Source organism: Sceloporus undulatus, chromosome 4 (genome assembly GCF_019175285.1).
Source record: "Sceloporus undulatus isolate JIND9_A2432 ecotype Alabama chromosome 4, SceUnd_v1.1, whole genome shotgun sequence".
In the NCBI taxonomy this organism is placed as follows: Eukaryota; Metazoa; Chordata; class Lepidosauria; order Squamata; family Phrynosomatidae; genus Sceloporus; species Sceloporus undulatus.
In genome coordinates this window covers 109,244,650-109,260,144 of record NC_056525.1, presented here as the reverse complement: position 1 = coordinate 109,260,144, position 15,495 = coordinate 109,244,650, and the positions used below count along the sequence as shown (strand labels likewise).

At 39.8% G+C, this 15,495-nt stretch overlaps 1 protein-coding gene and 1 non-coding gene across 2 annotated transcripts in view; both read right to left on the bottom strand.

Moving 5' to 3' along the window:
* CNN3 (calponin 3) overlaps nucleotides 1-15,495 on the bottom strand; it is a 36,262-nt gene that overhangs the window by 4,694 nt on the left and 16,073 nt on the right. The window contains exons 2-3 of the mRNA XM_042462737.1: nucleotides 2,186-2,307; nucleotides 979-1,045 (exon numbers count right to left, since the gene is read on the bottom strand). Of these exons, the coding sequence (XP_042318671.1) occupies nucleotides 979-1,045; nucleotides 2,186-2,307 (189 nt within the window). The remainder of the gene's footprint in view (nucleotides 1-978; nucleotides 1,046-2,185; nucleotides 2,308-15,495) is intronic.
* On the bottom strand, nucleotides 5,882-6,045 carry LOC121930167. The gene has a single exon (XR_006103836.1). It is a non-coding gene; the product is annotated as a U1 spliceosomal RNA (small nuclear RNA).

Here is a 15,495-nt window from a genome sequence, read left to right as displayed (position 1 = left end):
CTAAAATATTTCAACCATTACTTAAATCTAGTTTTTAAAATGTACCGAAGAAGAAGAAAGAAAGAAAGAGGGAATAAGGTATTGATAACCAAAAAGATAGGGATATGAAATATATAACAGCACTTAATCTTGGTTACAAAACACTCTCTCTTTCCTAAATATTTAAAGTTCTTGTTGGCAGAATGTTATGTATAAGAAGGATAGTATACGGTATAGAGCTACTCTAAAGATGTATATTTCTAGGTAAAGCGAAGAAGATCAACAATTTTTTTTTTTGGGAATCAATATAACATAAGGACAGATCCAGGTGAAGGAACTAAGAAGGAGAACACTTCAAGATAAAACAAGATGGAAGAAAACATCAGAACAAGCCTCAAGTAGTATTAGGAAGCTCAATTTATGTTATATGTAGAAAGAAAGAAAGAAAGAAAGAAAGAACAAACAAACACTGCTTTCCACAAGTCTTCCTGTCCTGGTTGTCTATTTTGGACTTTAGCATGTTGGACAGGAAATGTATATACATTAACTCCTTCCTGTATCACGTTATGTGGATAATGACATCCAATTTATTACTTTGGCAAAGCCAGAAGCCAATGACAAATGCATCTTATATATAAAAGGTCATTTCCTTGGGCTATCAAAGGCCCCTTATTTGAAATGTTAAAACAAAACAAAACAAACACATTCCTTGGGCTGTAAAAAAAAAGCCCACTGAATCAGTTCTATTCTACTCACGTAATGAATGTCTCTACTCTGGTACACCTTCAGTGAAGCTCTCATCAGAAAAGAAAAGAAAACTTCTAACAGCTTAATCATTAATGCTTTTACTGTTGAAAATTTTATGTCTCTCCAAATCTAAACCAATAAAAGACTAACTTGCTGAAATGCTCCTTCTGACAATCAGTGACCATAACATTTCACATGTCCTTTGAAGAGAGCTACAGCAACTCTAAACACAGTATTTAACTCATTGATTACCTGATGCCAGTTTAATTTGGACTGATTGATTTTCTTTACTGATCCTGGGTGAAGTTTATTGATAAGCCTGCAAAAACAACAGAATGAAGTAAAAGTCCTTTTTAAAAATAATCTGTACATAATCACCAAATGAGATATTCATCTTGCATATATCTGGATCAAAATCTTTTAAAATTGTCAATACATACAGCCTGTAGGGGTGGTACTTTGCAGAATGCATCCAACTATTAAGTTTTAGTAGGTATCACACTTTAGAATACACTTCTGAAAGAATCTCACTACATGTAGAAAATAAGCATTCCAAGAAACAGACTTTCACCTTGCCAATCTGTGAACAAGCTGTCTGTCTGTGTCCATTTATTGGGAAAGGATCAAAATAACCACCTGTGGCATGGCATGGGATAGTCCTTGCCAAGTAAGGCCAAAGCAAGCATGTAAATGGCATTTAGACTGTAAATGATTTAAAAGTGGTCACTCTCTCATATGCTAAAAATTGTAAGTACACCCATGAATAAATAAAGCCAGAGACTCAAGTCACCCTATTCCTCAAACTAACATATTTATTAATGTGCAACTTTTTTTTTGTTCATTTCAATTTTGCTTTGGTATTAAAATTTCATTAGTTAGTATCTTTCTGGCATCACCTCTACCCCACTCACCCCACATCATCTAGAAGGCACCACCACACCAGTCAACATTCAGTTCACTGTTTTTTCAAAAATGCCTCTCTTGGACCAAAAGTCACTGGGGGGATGTGCCAGCATTGCCTCTTGTACCCCCCTATGAGGCATTTGAAGATCGAAAACAACCCCAAAAACTGGGCCACAAAAATTGTTGTGGGGAAGCCATACCTCCCTAAGCTCTGTTCTCAGGAGAGGAAGAATAAAACAGGTACACACATCCCTCCCAAATCATGGGGGATCCATTCTGGACACACACACCCACGAATCAAACATATTGCAGATATTCAAGCCCCATTGGTTATAATGTGTGTGGGGGGTGCCCTCCATTTTGTCCCTCCCCGCTTGCCATCTGCAAGGGACAAAAACCGCAGATCCCAAGTCCACAAACGAGGAGGGATGAATGTATATCTCGTTTTTAAAAATAGGAAGAAGATATATATGAGGCTCCTGAATATATTAAGAACTCTGGTCTAAAACTCAGGAGACCTGCATGATATGAAATAAAAAGAAATTATGTTGCTTACTCGCACAGTATGATGCCATCTTTTAAGCCCAACTGAAAGTTTGCCCCAATGCTCATGCCAGTGACCTCTTCAATCCAGTTGCGGAGATCTTCTTCTACTTGTGGATCATATTTCAAAGCAATCTGAAACAAGAAAAAAAGTGAAATAGATTTCTTCATTTTTAACAGAATGACAACCTCTTTGTTTCAGTAAGGATATGTTATGAACACATCTTAAAATGGATCCAATCTTATCTTGCTTATCGGCTTTACTAATTTGCATAAAATTAAATATCTAAATATTTTGGAAGCTTTACCTAAATACATGATAGTTTTCAGCTGTTCAAACAAGCCAACATATTTCTTCAAAATGATTTCAGCCCTGACAAGGGATTTCCACTTGTAAGCATACTCTTGCTTATGGAAGCGACCATTGCCATTCTGCACAGCTCTCCTTGTACATCTCTCCAGTTTCAACCTCTTCTTGCTTTGTCCCTGACTGTCCTCAGGTAAAGGGAAAGTTTTCCCCTTGACAAAGTTGTCAAGTTGTGAGGTGGTGCTCATCTCCGTTACTTAGCCGAAAAGCTAGCATTGTCCAAGACATTGTCATGTAGCAAGTATGTTTCTATACCGCTTATCAGTACACTTAAACATGACTGCACTGAATGCTGTTGCCTTCCCACCAAAGTGGAACCTATTTATCTACTTTCACTTTTACATGCTTTTGAATTCCTAAGTTGGCAGAAACTGGGACTAGTGATGGGAGCTCACTCCGTCACAAGACTTGGGTCTTGAACTGCCGATCTTGCAATTGACAGAGTCAGCATTTTAACTGCTCAGCCACCACATCCCTAGCTCAATACCCATGACTTCACCTATGCGCTTATAGGGGAGGAAAGAAGAGAAAACCCTTGCACTGCATTTCTAAGTGATGATGTCAATGTGCTCGGGCGGTGGAGGGGGGGATAATCTAAGTAGCCATGGATAAGGAATTCCATCAATTCTCTGAACAACTGCCAGTGTTACACTTAATATTGTGCAGGGGGGGAAAACCCAAATTGAAATATCTGTCAAGAAGCCAATTTTAAAATGTATACAAAAGCAAATTATAAATGATATTTTGCCTTGATGTTTGTTTTTACTTCTTAACTTCAACAGCTATTGAACTAATTTACAAAAAAAAATTACTCCACAAGAAAAACAATCCCAAATCTAGTTTACCATTTTTAAGAAAGATAAGAAGAAAAGGTGTGGAAACATAACAAAGCTTTTAAGTTTCTATGCTTTATGCCAGTGGTTCACAAACTTTGGCCTTCTAGATGTTTTTGGCTTCAGTTCCCAGAATTCCTGAATACTTGGTTATGCTGCCTGGGGCTTCTGGGAGCTGAAGACTAACACAACTGGAAGACCAAAGGCTGAAGGATCATTGGTTTATTTATTCTGCAATGTTGATGCAATTGAATTCTCTTGCAAAGCTAGTGGGAATGTGGCCAGAATTATTTACCATTGACAGAAAAGAGAAAGAGGCATGGAAGAGAGAAAAAGAGAAAAACACAAAGACACCATACTGATACCAGTAATTTTTGTTACTTTTCTCTTCATGAAACTCAAAATCTGTAATTTAGAACTAAAAATTTGGGGGCATTAGCAATGCTAAAGCAAACTTATCACAGGATTTTCTTGGCAAGATTTTGATCAGAGAGGGAACGCCTCTGAGGCTAAGAGAATGTAACTTGCCCAAAGTCAGCCAGATTTCCATGGCTGATTGGTGATGCAAACCTTGGTTTCCCAGAGTCATGGCCCAACATTCAAACCACACCACCATGATGGCTCTCACACAGAGATTTACATACACATCCTTCAAATACAGAGATAAATCTTGGATTTTTAATTTCCATTATTTTACATACTTAAGGATTCTTCTCCACTGTGAGACTGTTTTCTTAATGAAGCTATTTATCAGAAGTTTATTGAAAATTTAATACTCCTTAGCATATTCTCAAAAAGCAGCATTTCTGACACCCAGTAAAAGACTAAAAGACTTTATACGTTGGACATTGTTTTCCTCTAGTTTTTCATTTATGAGTTGTCAATATAGATTTGTGGTATGAGAAAAATGCAAAGGAAAACAGCAAGCTATATATATTGAGACAAATTTCAAACTAAAATATGTTTGCTTGAAATGTTATGAAACATGCCAAAGTGTTATCTTAAGTGATGGGTGCCACATGAGAGAAAAATGTGTTTACTTTTACAGTGGACCCTTGTTATACACTAGGGTTTGGTTCTGAGATCCCCCGTGGATAACAAAATCTGCGAATGCTCAAGTCCCATTAAATATAATGGCAGAGCAAAATGGTGTCCCTTATAAAAAAATGGAAAATCAAGGTTTGATATTTGAAATTTAGACTTTTTTTGAACATTTTCAAACCATGGATGCTTGAATCTGTGTATAAAATAATCCGTGTATAAGAAGGGCTGACTGTACCAATTTTGAGGCAATTTCAGTGATAACAAACATGGATCCTGCTTCAATATTACTAAAAATAGCAAAAATGAATTTTAGTACATTACGATGTCCAACTTATGCAGTCTTATTGGGAATAATGTCCACTAGTCACAGTGACACAGAATTCAAGCAAATTGGGCAGTGTCTTCCTATTGTCCTTTCTCCCACTGTGCCCAGAGAAATATGGCCATACCTGCACACGTTGCCTATGTTTTTATTTTGGCAGAAGCTATCATAATTTACCAAAACTTTTTATACTCATTATAAAATGCAGCGGCTTTCAAAGAAGATAATAATAATAAACAAAAATTGAAATCCTATGTAAAGATTTTTAGCTGGTCTGCCAGAAGCTCAAAACAGTTGCCATGTGGGCCAGGAAAGGAAGCCAGACTCTTCAGGAGTTGCTCCCACAGTCAAGCAAAGCAGCCAAGCTGCAAGAACAAAATATTTTTTTTTAATTTAAAATTTTATTATTAAAATATGTGTAAAATAATACAAATATCAAAATTATATAACAATACATATAACAATACAGACACATACATTTACATTCCCACATTTTTCCATACAAGCTACATATAAACTACAGTACATACACAACCTAACCACACATATAAATTTACATTCCATCAAACCAAATAGTGTAAAAATGGACATATAAAAATATATTGCTCAATATTTGGTTTTTACACTATGTCCTCCCCATCTACTTCTTCTCCTACTTCTTTTTCTTTAACCACTATCCTGTCTTTCCATTCTTCTCCTAATAATTCTTCCTAGTTCTTTCTCAAAGAGCAGTTCTTCCCTTTCTTAATCTTTCTAATCTCCCTACTTTCTTATATTCCCTTATCTTCTTTACTACTTTCTACCTGGTCCCACTTTCGTCTATCTATTCTACTTACCTACCTACTCAAACCTTCTCACTTACACATACTTCCTTAAACTTCCTAAAACTTCTTAATCTATCTTCCTTATTCCTCTATGCCTTTTTACATCATTCATCTTACTGGAAATCTTCACTCTCTCCTCACATACACACACACATATATTGACTTCCTCCTACCATCTTCTTTCCCCATATTGTTTGACTTTCCATTTCTCTCTTTTTTGTTTTTTCTAAGTGGATCCTATTTCCCTTCTAATTTTAATGTTACACCCAACGCATATAGATCTTAAAGGTTGCCGAGTCCTCATTATTATTATTTTTAAAAAATTAAAGCGCGAACGCAGTCCCCCACTACCACAAATTATGCAGTCGAGTTTCCCGCATTTGGGGAAATCGCAGGGGTCAGCACACCCGGAGTGCAATGGATGAGCCTCACCCTGGGAAAACCACCTTCGTGATCATGGTGTCTCCCCTGCCAGGTAAGTATGCAAGAACAAAATATTGAGGTCTTCCTGTTCCCAACTGAACCATACTCCAGGACACACCAGGTATTGGTGACCCACCTCTATCCCCCCCCCCAACCAAACTGTTGCCTTGCTCCCCACCCCAGTCATTTCCCCACCCATCTTCTTTGCTGCAAGAAACATTGTAGACATGCTCATTAGGTATACAGCCCATGGGCAGCAGGTCTCCAGAATCTTTTCCCAGCCTGCAGGAAGCTAGAGAGAGGGGGATGGAAGAAAGCAGGAGAACAGATGCTCCATGAATCCCTCCCCTTCATGTATTCCTTTCCCAATCAGCCCAAAGCTCCCATCACTCACCAAAGGTGCTTAGCTACCTGGCTAGCCAGCTAGTCAACCTGTGGTTACCCACTGGCAATCCCTGCCCATCACACAGATCCATTGCTGATGAACAATTCCAGTCCCACCAGCATAAAAGATTTGCACCAGGGTCTGAACTCAAAATACAAATGGAAAGAACAGATGGATCCAAGTGCAATGTATTATCATTTCAAATCAATGAACACCACAGTATGTTGGTAAAACATACCAAAATAACCCACAGAACCCTGACTTTGTTGCTTCTTTTCCCATTGGGGCCCCATTTTAATAAGAGAGAGAGGGCTAAAAGATCATGTCATCACAAGAGCATTTCAGAGCGAGTCTGCTCTTGAACTGGAACGCATAAAGGGTGACTAATGTTTTATCCAGAGCAGCATTGCCAAGGAATGTCATCAGTTCTCTCATTTCTGCAAAACCACCTTTTTCCAGTATTCATTTTGCAATTTCTCTGCACATTTGAAATCTGATATTTTCATAGCAAGTCCAAAAACACAATGCTCAGATGCGTCTATCTTCAACTTCTATGAGTGAACTAGCTATGTAACATTTCACCATGAACTCCAAATAAAATGCTTACACTGGCTCACATGCACACATAGGAGCAATCCAGATATATTAATAAGCTTTTCTATTATTTCTTTATTTCACTAAGGTGCACCTCAGACAGATTTGCAGTGTTTTATCTATAAAAATTCATACAAACTAATCAAGCTTGTGAGAACACTAGCAGTTATTTCTTTGGCTCCGATAGTCCCCACCCACAGTCACGATAAACCTAGAATAGCAAGAAAGGTGCCTTGCTCTGTAGTGTGTTCAAATACTGACATGTTTGAAAAAAGAGTCCCATCCTCCCTCTAGAACTGTCCTGGGTCACTGCTGGCAACCCTGTTGTTGTGCCACAAAGCTCTGTTTGCAAAACATCACTTGAAGCAATACTTTAGATAGGTGTTCCCCAAACTTTGACTTTCCAGGTGTTTTAGACTTCAAGTCCCTGTGGCTGGGACTTCTAGGAGTTGAAGTCCAAAACACCTGGAGGATGAACGTTTGGGAAACACTGCTTTAGATGCTACTTTCCACAAAACAGCTATGATTATTCATAAGTGGACTTGTATCAGCCAACAGCTGCTACATTTAATATACAAAATGTATCAACTTTTACTATGTTCTGCTAGGCTCTCTAAAAAAAACCTCTAATGTTTGTTAAGCCATACATTTTTAAAATGTTGTGATGTACTACAACATGTGGCCCACAGAGTTCATGTTCTCCCCCCCCCCCCCCCCCCGTTGTTTTTGTAGACCCCAATGTACCCTTGTCATGACCAAATTTTAGTGGGACAGAAAAAAAATACAACTTTTTTTTAAGACAAGACATTTGGGGAACAGAAAACATTACTTACGGAGCTGGATGTAGCTGCTAGTAAGCTTGGAGGGGCCAATGTGGCCTCTCACCCACTGGACATTCCCCACTCTGCTATGCGCATTCCTCATCACCAACACACATCTTTTTAAATATGGGTTATCGTAACCATTCAACATTTCCCCCACCACTTTTAGACAGGGAGGAAATTAGGTTTGTTGTTGTGTGCCTCCAAGTTGTTTCCTACTTGTGGCAACTATATCATGTGGTTTTATTGATAAGATTTGTTCAGGGAGGTTGTTTTTGCCTTCCTCTGAGGCTGAGAGGGTATCCACAGAGCTCCCTTGGCCAAGCAGGGATTCAAACCCTGGTCTTTCAGAGTCCTAGTCCAACACTCAAACCACGATAGCATGATGCTCTTTATGAGCCTATAAATCCCAATATACTTTTAAAGGTGGTCTTCTAGGTCTGCTACCTATTACTGCCAACAACTGAAAGATTTTAGCATCTTCACCACTCTAGAGCTTCTTCTTTTTTCTCATTTTAAAGGAAAGTTGTTGTTGTTGTTGTTGTTGTGTGCCTTCAAGTCATTTCTGATGTATGGCAATGTTAAGGCAACCCTATGATGTGGTTTTCTTGCCAAGATTTGATCAGAGGAAGTTTGCCTTTCTCTGAAGCTGAGAGCATGTGACTTGCCCAAAGTCACCCAGTGGGTTTCCATAGCCAAGCAGGGAATCAAAAACTGTTCTCCAGAGTTGTAGTCCAACACAAACCACTACGCCACAATGACTCAGAGGTTGCTTACAAAGTACAGGTTGCTTACAAAGTACCTACTGTATTCTGCACTTGCAAAATCTGTTCTGTCAGTTAACTGCTTACTATCCAAGTATATAACCTTACAAATGACAACAAAGGAACCAAAAAGTATGCCAGAATGTTACAGCGCTAGAATAAATATAATTATATGTAGGACGACAATACATAAATTAAAAAACAGTGACGTAAGCAATGTAGAATTAAGGCAGATAGACAAGCTCATCTTCTTACAATATAGGATGACTATAAAGATGACTGTCATCTTTTAATAAAATGCATTAACAGGGGAAAAAATAAAGAGGAGAATCTATTGATGCAAGCTTCTTCCCACACTGGGAAGAGTAAGACCCACACAGTTCAATGGATAACCAATAGATTATTGAAATATCAAAATACTGATATAGAAAGAATTTTTAAAACATATTGTCTAGCACAGTGACTACATGATGCAACAATAAATGGAATAGCCATAATTCTCCATCACTGCCTATGTTATGTAACTTATGTATACTGAATTTTGCAGCAAACAAACCCTGTTAGTGAATATGAAGATGTCTATGAGGGCACCGGCAACAGTATCCCGATGAACACAGGGACCTACCAATGCACAATGTCACTCCATAGCCGGTGTCCTAATGCATAGTGTTCTCATTGTTCAACTGTCACTCCACTGGTTCTCCTACATAGTAATATCATGGCAAGCCTTTGCTCAGTATGAATGTTGCAAAACTGCTCAATTCCATTTCCTGCAGGTGTAAGTCCACTTACAAAGAGATAAGTCCCTTACTGAATTCTGGCCAATACGTTTGCAATTAAGTTGCTGTTTTAAAATGTATTTTAATAAGTACTAAGGCTTCTAAGAAATGTTGCTTTTAAAGATAGCTGTGATGTGCCAGGAAAGTTATGCACTATTTTCAAGGGCAGAGCTGAGGCAGGGGTCTGTCCCTACTGCCTCTGCTAGGCAAGAAGACTAAGCTTCAGATTCAAGGAATTAAGTCATTTCTTGTGCTGCTGCAGTGAAACCATTCTACCGGACTACAATATAATCAATGGGCTAAACTTTTCTTTTTGTCTCTTTTTTTTAATTTGGCCCTTGCTGGTATTATTTGCTAATGAAAAACACTGTAGTATTATATTGTTAGTGACTGAAATTGACAAATCTGACAAAACAATAGGCACCTGGCAGAAAATCAAGAATGCAGCCACAAGTATCTTTGTAGTTTCTATTGTAGCCGCTCAGATGACAGACCAAGAATTCATTTTAAACTGAAATGCAGAGATGCTTCTTCAGCACTGGGCACAGCTGCAGATTAGTGTTAACAATAGATTCAAAGAGCTAGATTTTGTATTTTCAAAGAGCGTGCTTATTGTATGTTTGTCCCAGTATATTTTGATGCAATATGTGACCTCACACATGGGGTATAAACTGATTCAAATAGTTTTCAAAAAACACTGTTAATCACTATTTTAAGTTTAACATATGTCACGGGCCAGGAGCTGCAGGACTGGGACCTGGAGGAAGAGTCTGATGAGGAGGCTGAGGAAGGGACCCAGGCAAGTCTTCCAGACAAGGAACAGTCTGCTGCAGCCCTTCTTGCTGAAGAACCTCAGCCAGCTCACCCTGTGGCAGTGCAGCCTCAGCCAGCAGGGCAAGGGCAAGACTCACCTGCTCATGAGGCAGAGGACACAGTTGGGGTCTTAAGTCCTCAAGCTAGGAGGCACAAAATTAAAAAACAAAGGATATAACAAAATGCTCAGCCAGGCTGCAGGGCAAGCAGCAGCAAGCCAGCTCTGATTAGAATCAGGTGGTGTCAGGCTATTTAAGAGCTGAGTTTGCCTAAGACTAGGGCTGGAAGCAACTTGTCTGCTTCATGGCCAGCATTCCTGTCCTTGATACCTGTTTCCAGGCTCCTGCATTTCATACTTTGGACTTCCTGGCTTCTTCAGCTCTTGGACCATGTTGTCCTTGATTCCTGTTGTTGCCCTTGACTTGGAACTGCTTGACCAATGCCTTTCTCTTAACAGACTCACAGGCAAGGATGCTTTCTAGCTGCTTGCAATTCACTGCCTCTGCCTGCATTATCAGTTGATAATTCCCTCCCAGCCAGCCTGTGTGGGTGTTTGGTGAACCAGGAAAACATATTGCAGACTAGGCACCTACCATGTCCTTTGCTGACATTATCATTTTCTTCGTCCTCTTGCCTTTGGAATATCAAAATTTATTTGAAACTCTTAAAAGCTCTTTTGTGATGTTTAATTGGTCTTACTGAAGGTACTGGAAGAGAGCCCAGACTCAGTCCCTCCCATCTCCAGTTAAAGCAGCTAGTGTCTGACATGGGATCATTATCCTATTCAAAATGTTCCACTCACAGTTCACTGGATTGAATCTGGAGCGCCATTCAGGCTGGATGTGCATGGGCCAGGGGATCTTTATGATTTCTCAATCTCACTTTGGCCCCTGGGCTTCCTGCAAAAGCTGGTCTGGAAATCCCTTCAAGAAAAGCATGAGAGAGAACAACACGAGGACCTGCAGCAGTGTTGCTTCCCTGCCCATTATCTCTAGGGGAGAGTCTCCACTGATTCCTCATACTGTTCTGCTCATTAAATGACCAAACTGAATCTTAACTACTGCATTACACTGGGCTTAAAGCTAGTCTCCTCTGAGATACCAAAGAATCTTCTCAGAAACCTGATGAGAGGTAACTAAAGCTCGAGTCTGGCAGATGGACAAACTGATTGGAATAACTGCTGGGATGTGCAGACAGTTGCAATTAGTGTATTACATTATTAGTGACTTAACACATAAAAGAGATAATTTGATTCTTGCATAGATTTGTTTGCTATCTAGCTACTTGCAGACATAAATCACCATAAAGTAATTTTAAATTGTTTCCCTTTAACTCTCCGTTAGTAGGTGGGGTCAACCCTGGCAGCACTGGGTTGTTGTTTGTGTTGTTTAAAACAACAAATTTGTATTTGTTTCCTTCTGTTTTCAACTGTGTGCAAACTGAGAAGTCTTGTTTTCAGTGCGCAACCCCCTGGTTTTAAGTGACTTTTTCAAGTGAACAAGGAATGTTTTTATTTTTATGGCTCTGGGAGTCAATTCTACTATAGTAGGATGAGCAATTCTCAGGGTCTAGGTTCACACTGGTCCTCCAGGATACTTTTGGGGCTACATCCCCTGCAAAAGCAATTTGATTTTTTAGGTCTCAAATGGCCCTAACACACCTGCCCCTTGTGGACATGAAAGGTTATTCCACTGTTGTTTTTTGCCACCTTTGACCAAGAGAGGACTTTTTCTCCAGCAGGAAGTGACCTGGAAGTCATGTACTTTGTTATTTCCTGCTACAACAGCAGCATTTAGAAAAGAACATACAAAACCAGCTTAAAAGTCATTTTGCCCCCAACCTGCAAGACCTCCCCACAGTACTTCAGGCAATAACAGAATGTTACAATGGTTGGACAATTACTGTACTGTCATTTACTGGCAGAGTATACCAGTGGCATCACTAGGGTTGATGCGGTAACTCATGGTCACCCCCCTCCATTGACCTTCTCCCATTTCACACCGGATAGAATCCTTAGTAACACTTTCTTGGAGTAATGTCACTCGTAAATCATAATTCCCATATACCACTGAATGTAATGCTAATAGTTCTGACATAAACAACTAGCAAAATTAAAATTATACCTTCAAATTACAATGTGTTTACATATACAAAATGTGTTTACATATACACAGTGAAGGTTTGTTTAAAATGTGATATTGTTAAAGAAATTCTGGGGCCACTCCTTTCTCCTCCCATTGAGCTTCCCGCTTCACTCTCACCATCTCTTAAAGCATTTTAAAGAGAAGCAGATGAATGCCACAGCCTGTTTCTGCCACAATGTAGGTGTTTGAGGAGCAGTGGTGTCACCCCCACCCCATTAGGGTGTCACCTAGTGAGGTACACACACACACACACACACACACACACGACAGCACTGGATTATACCATCCAAACCCACACAGTATAATATAAAATTCTGGCTGTGCTGTAATTCCAAAGCATCATATGTTTATGAAATTAATATCTATAAGGGTGACAGAGGAGCTCAAAATCAGTAACAGCTGAGATACTAATACAGTTCCTTGTGTCTCAGATGAACATTTTTTTCCAGTATGCTATTTACCAGGGAATTTGCTAATAAAACTCTGGCTCTAATTACACATTGAATAAAATAAATCAAGCAGACAGTTTAGCCATGAAAACAGAATTCTATTTTTTAAAGAAGAATTCACACTTGTTATATAGCAGAAAAATGACTATTACTGTACTATCCTTTTTTCACTGGATAAATTGATAGCAATCTTAAACAAATAAGACCTTGACATTGTTACTCATTATTGGAAAATGTCTCCACATATACTTCCAAATACAGTGAGCACTTGCTATCCATGGGGATCCTTTCTGGATTCCCCCCCCCCCAAGATAGTAAAAAATGTGGGACCTTAATTCCTGTTCTTCTCAGTGGGCATGCACTCCCACTTGCACCACCATGAGGGATTCACATTTACAGTTATTAATAACCAAATGTGACCCCCCCCCAAAAAAAAGCCCCTACCACTTAAGCCAGGGAGTGCCACAACCCAATGGTTACCAAAGTGCTACAGTTCAGGACAATGGTAAATGCCATTAGCAGGTCTCTCCCAATCCTATGCTCAATGTGCCCCGCAACCAGGAGAGTGCAGCAGAATGTCATTTCCCAGCATCCTGATCTGTCAATGTGTGCGTGTCTTCAAGTCGCTTGTCAACTTATGGCAACCCCATGAATTTAAGAAGGTTATTGCTCGACTACATCAGTGGCTGGCTGTTTCTCTTCTTGCCTATAGTTCTTGTGTCTAGACCAGTTATATAAACAAATGCTTATCATCATTTAAACTCCAATTATGTTGGACATGGCTTAATGATCATATGACAGTGTCAATATGTGGAATGACTTTTTAAGTACGTATAATTATTTTTTCTAGCACGTGTGTATAGGTCTCCAAGTTGCCTGTCACCTTACGGTGACCCCATTAATTTTATAAAGTTTTCTTAGGCAAGGAATACTCAGAAGTGGATTTGCCAGTTATTTCCTCTGAAATATAGCCTATGACACCTGGTATTACTTGGTGGTCTGTCATCCAAATACTAATAAGGGCTAGCCCTGCATAGCTTCCAAGATCAGACAGGATCTGGTGTTTTCTAGGGTATTTAGAGCCTTGTCTGCAGAACCTTGGTAACCATTCACTTTGGACACTGCCCGGCTTAAGTGTCAGATGTAGCTACGTCAATGGAGCTCGGTCATCATAATTACAAATCTGACAATGCAGGAACTTGGTCATTTATTTGTTATTAACAATATTGATTTGCCACTCCATGATACAACATTCTTTAAAAGTAATATAACACTGCCTAATGGTGTTTTTTCAAATGTAGTGGAGTGAGCTCCAAAGTCTGGGAGCAGCCATTGAGGAGGCCCCCTCTCACGTTCCTACCACACATACATGCCTGTGTAATTGGATTAAGACCAGGGCCTCACCAAAGATCTTAAAGAGTGTGGGCAGGATCATATAGGGAGATAGCCTAGACCCAAGCTGTATAACCAGCACTTTGGATTACATCCAGGAACAAATAAGCAGTGAGCTTTTGCAACAAAAGAACTGTATGCTCCCTTTAGCCAGCCCCAGTTAACAATCTGACTGTGGTTCTTTGTGCCAAATGACGTTTCTGAGCCTTTTTCAAAGGCAGCCCCATGTAGAGTGCACTACAAAAATCCAGATGGAATTTAGCTAAGGCACGTACGCTGTGGCCAGATCAGGGATCCTGAGGAACAGACAAAGCTGGCAGACTAGCTATAACTGTGCAAATGTACTCCTGGCCACTGAAAAAACTTGAGCATCAAGGTTCAGGGCTGAACTGAGGAGTACAACCCAAACTATAAACCAATAACCCTATCCAGAACAGACTGAATCCTTATTCCCTGATCTGCCTTTCGATGGACTGGGAGAACATTTCGCTTTAAGTTTCAATTTTCTCAGTCTTATTCAATCATTTACAAACAACAGACACCAGTTTAAAATGGAAACAACTTCATTGGAGTTTGATAGGAAAGAGGAAATGAAGCTGAATATCACCAGCCTGACTCTAATTTTGGTGACATCTGACCCAAAAATTCAAGACAGCCTCCCCCAGTGGCTTCAGTTATGTCAAATAGCATGGGGGGACAGAGACTCGAGAGGTCAAAGACGAAATCCACAGCACCACCTTCTGAACTCACACCTCCAAGGACTGGAACCATTGCAAAGCAGCCCTTTCAAGACCCATCCAGGAGAGACAGCCCAGACAGATACAGTGGTCAATGGTATCAAAAGCTGCTGTTACAGTCACCCATGTTGAATCCAGAAGACTAGGGTACAGTCTGTCCGGTGAGAGGAGTGGAATCCTGATAAATGACTGTGATTCCAATTCCCTCCCCTGTCTCAACTGCTACTGTACAGATAATCCTGGTGGGCAAAGCCAAGAGAGATTAACACCCCTACCTCCAGCTTCATCTGGACCAGATCTCTGTGATACAGGTTGGGTCGGTATGTTTATCCAGGATCAGTTCCTGAATGGCAGTTGTTCTACCATTCACCAATGCCATTCAACAGCAGCATTTTCAACTGGGGACTGTCACCAAGGCTATCCAGGCTACTTGAATAGGGAGACAGTTATTGTAATCCCTTTCCCCATGACAGCACACTGACTCCCATTTCTGTATCTCCCTCTGCCATTTATGTCTGAGATAGCCACTCCCCATACCACAACCACCAACACCTTTTTAAAACACATCCTTGCAAAATACCCTCAAAAACAAGCCCACCCTTCTCTCTAAAACACGGAAGAAATATTTCCTC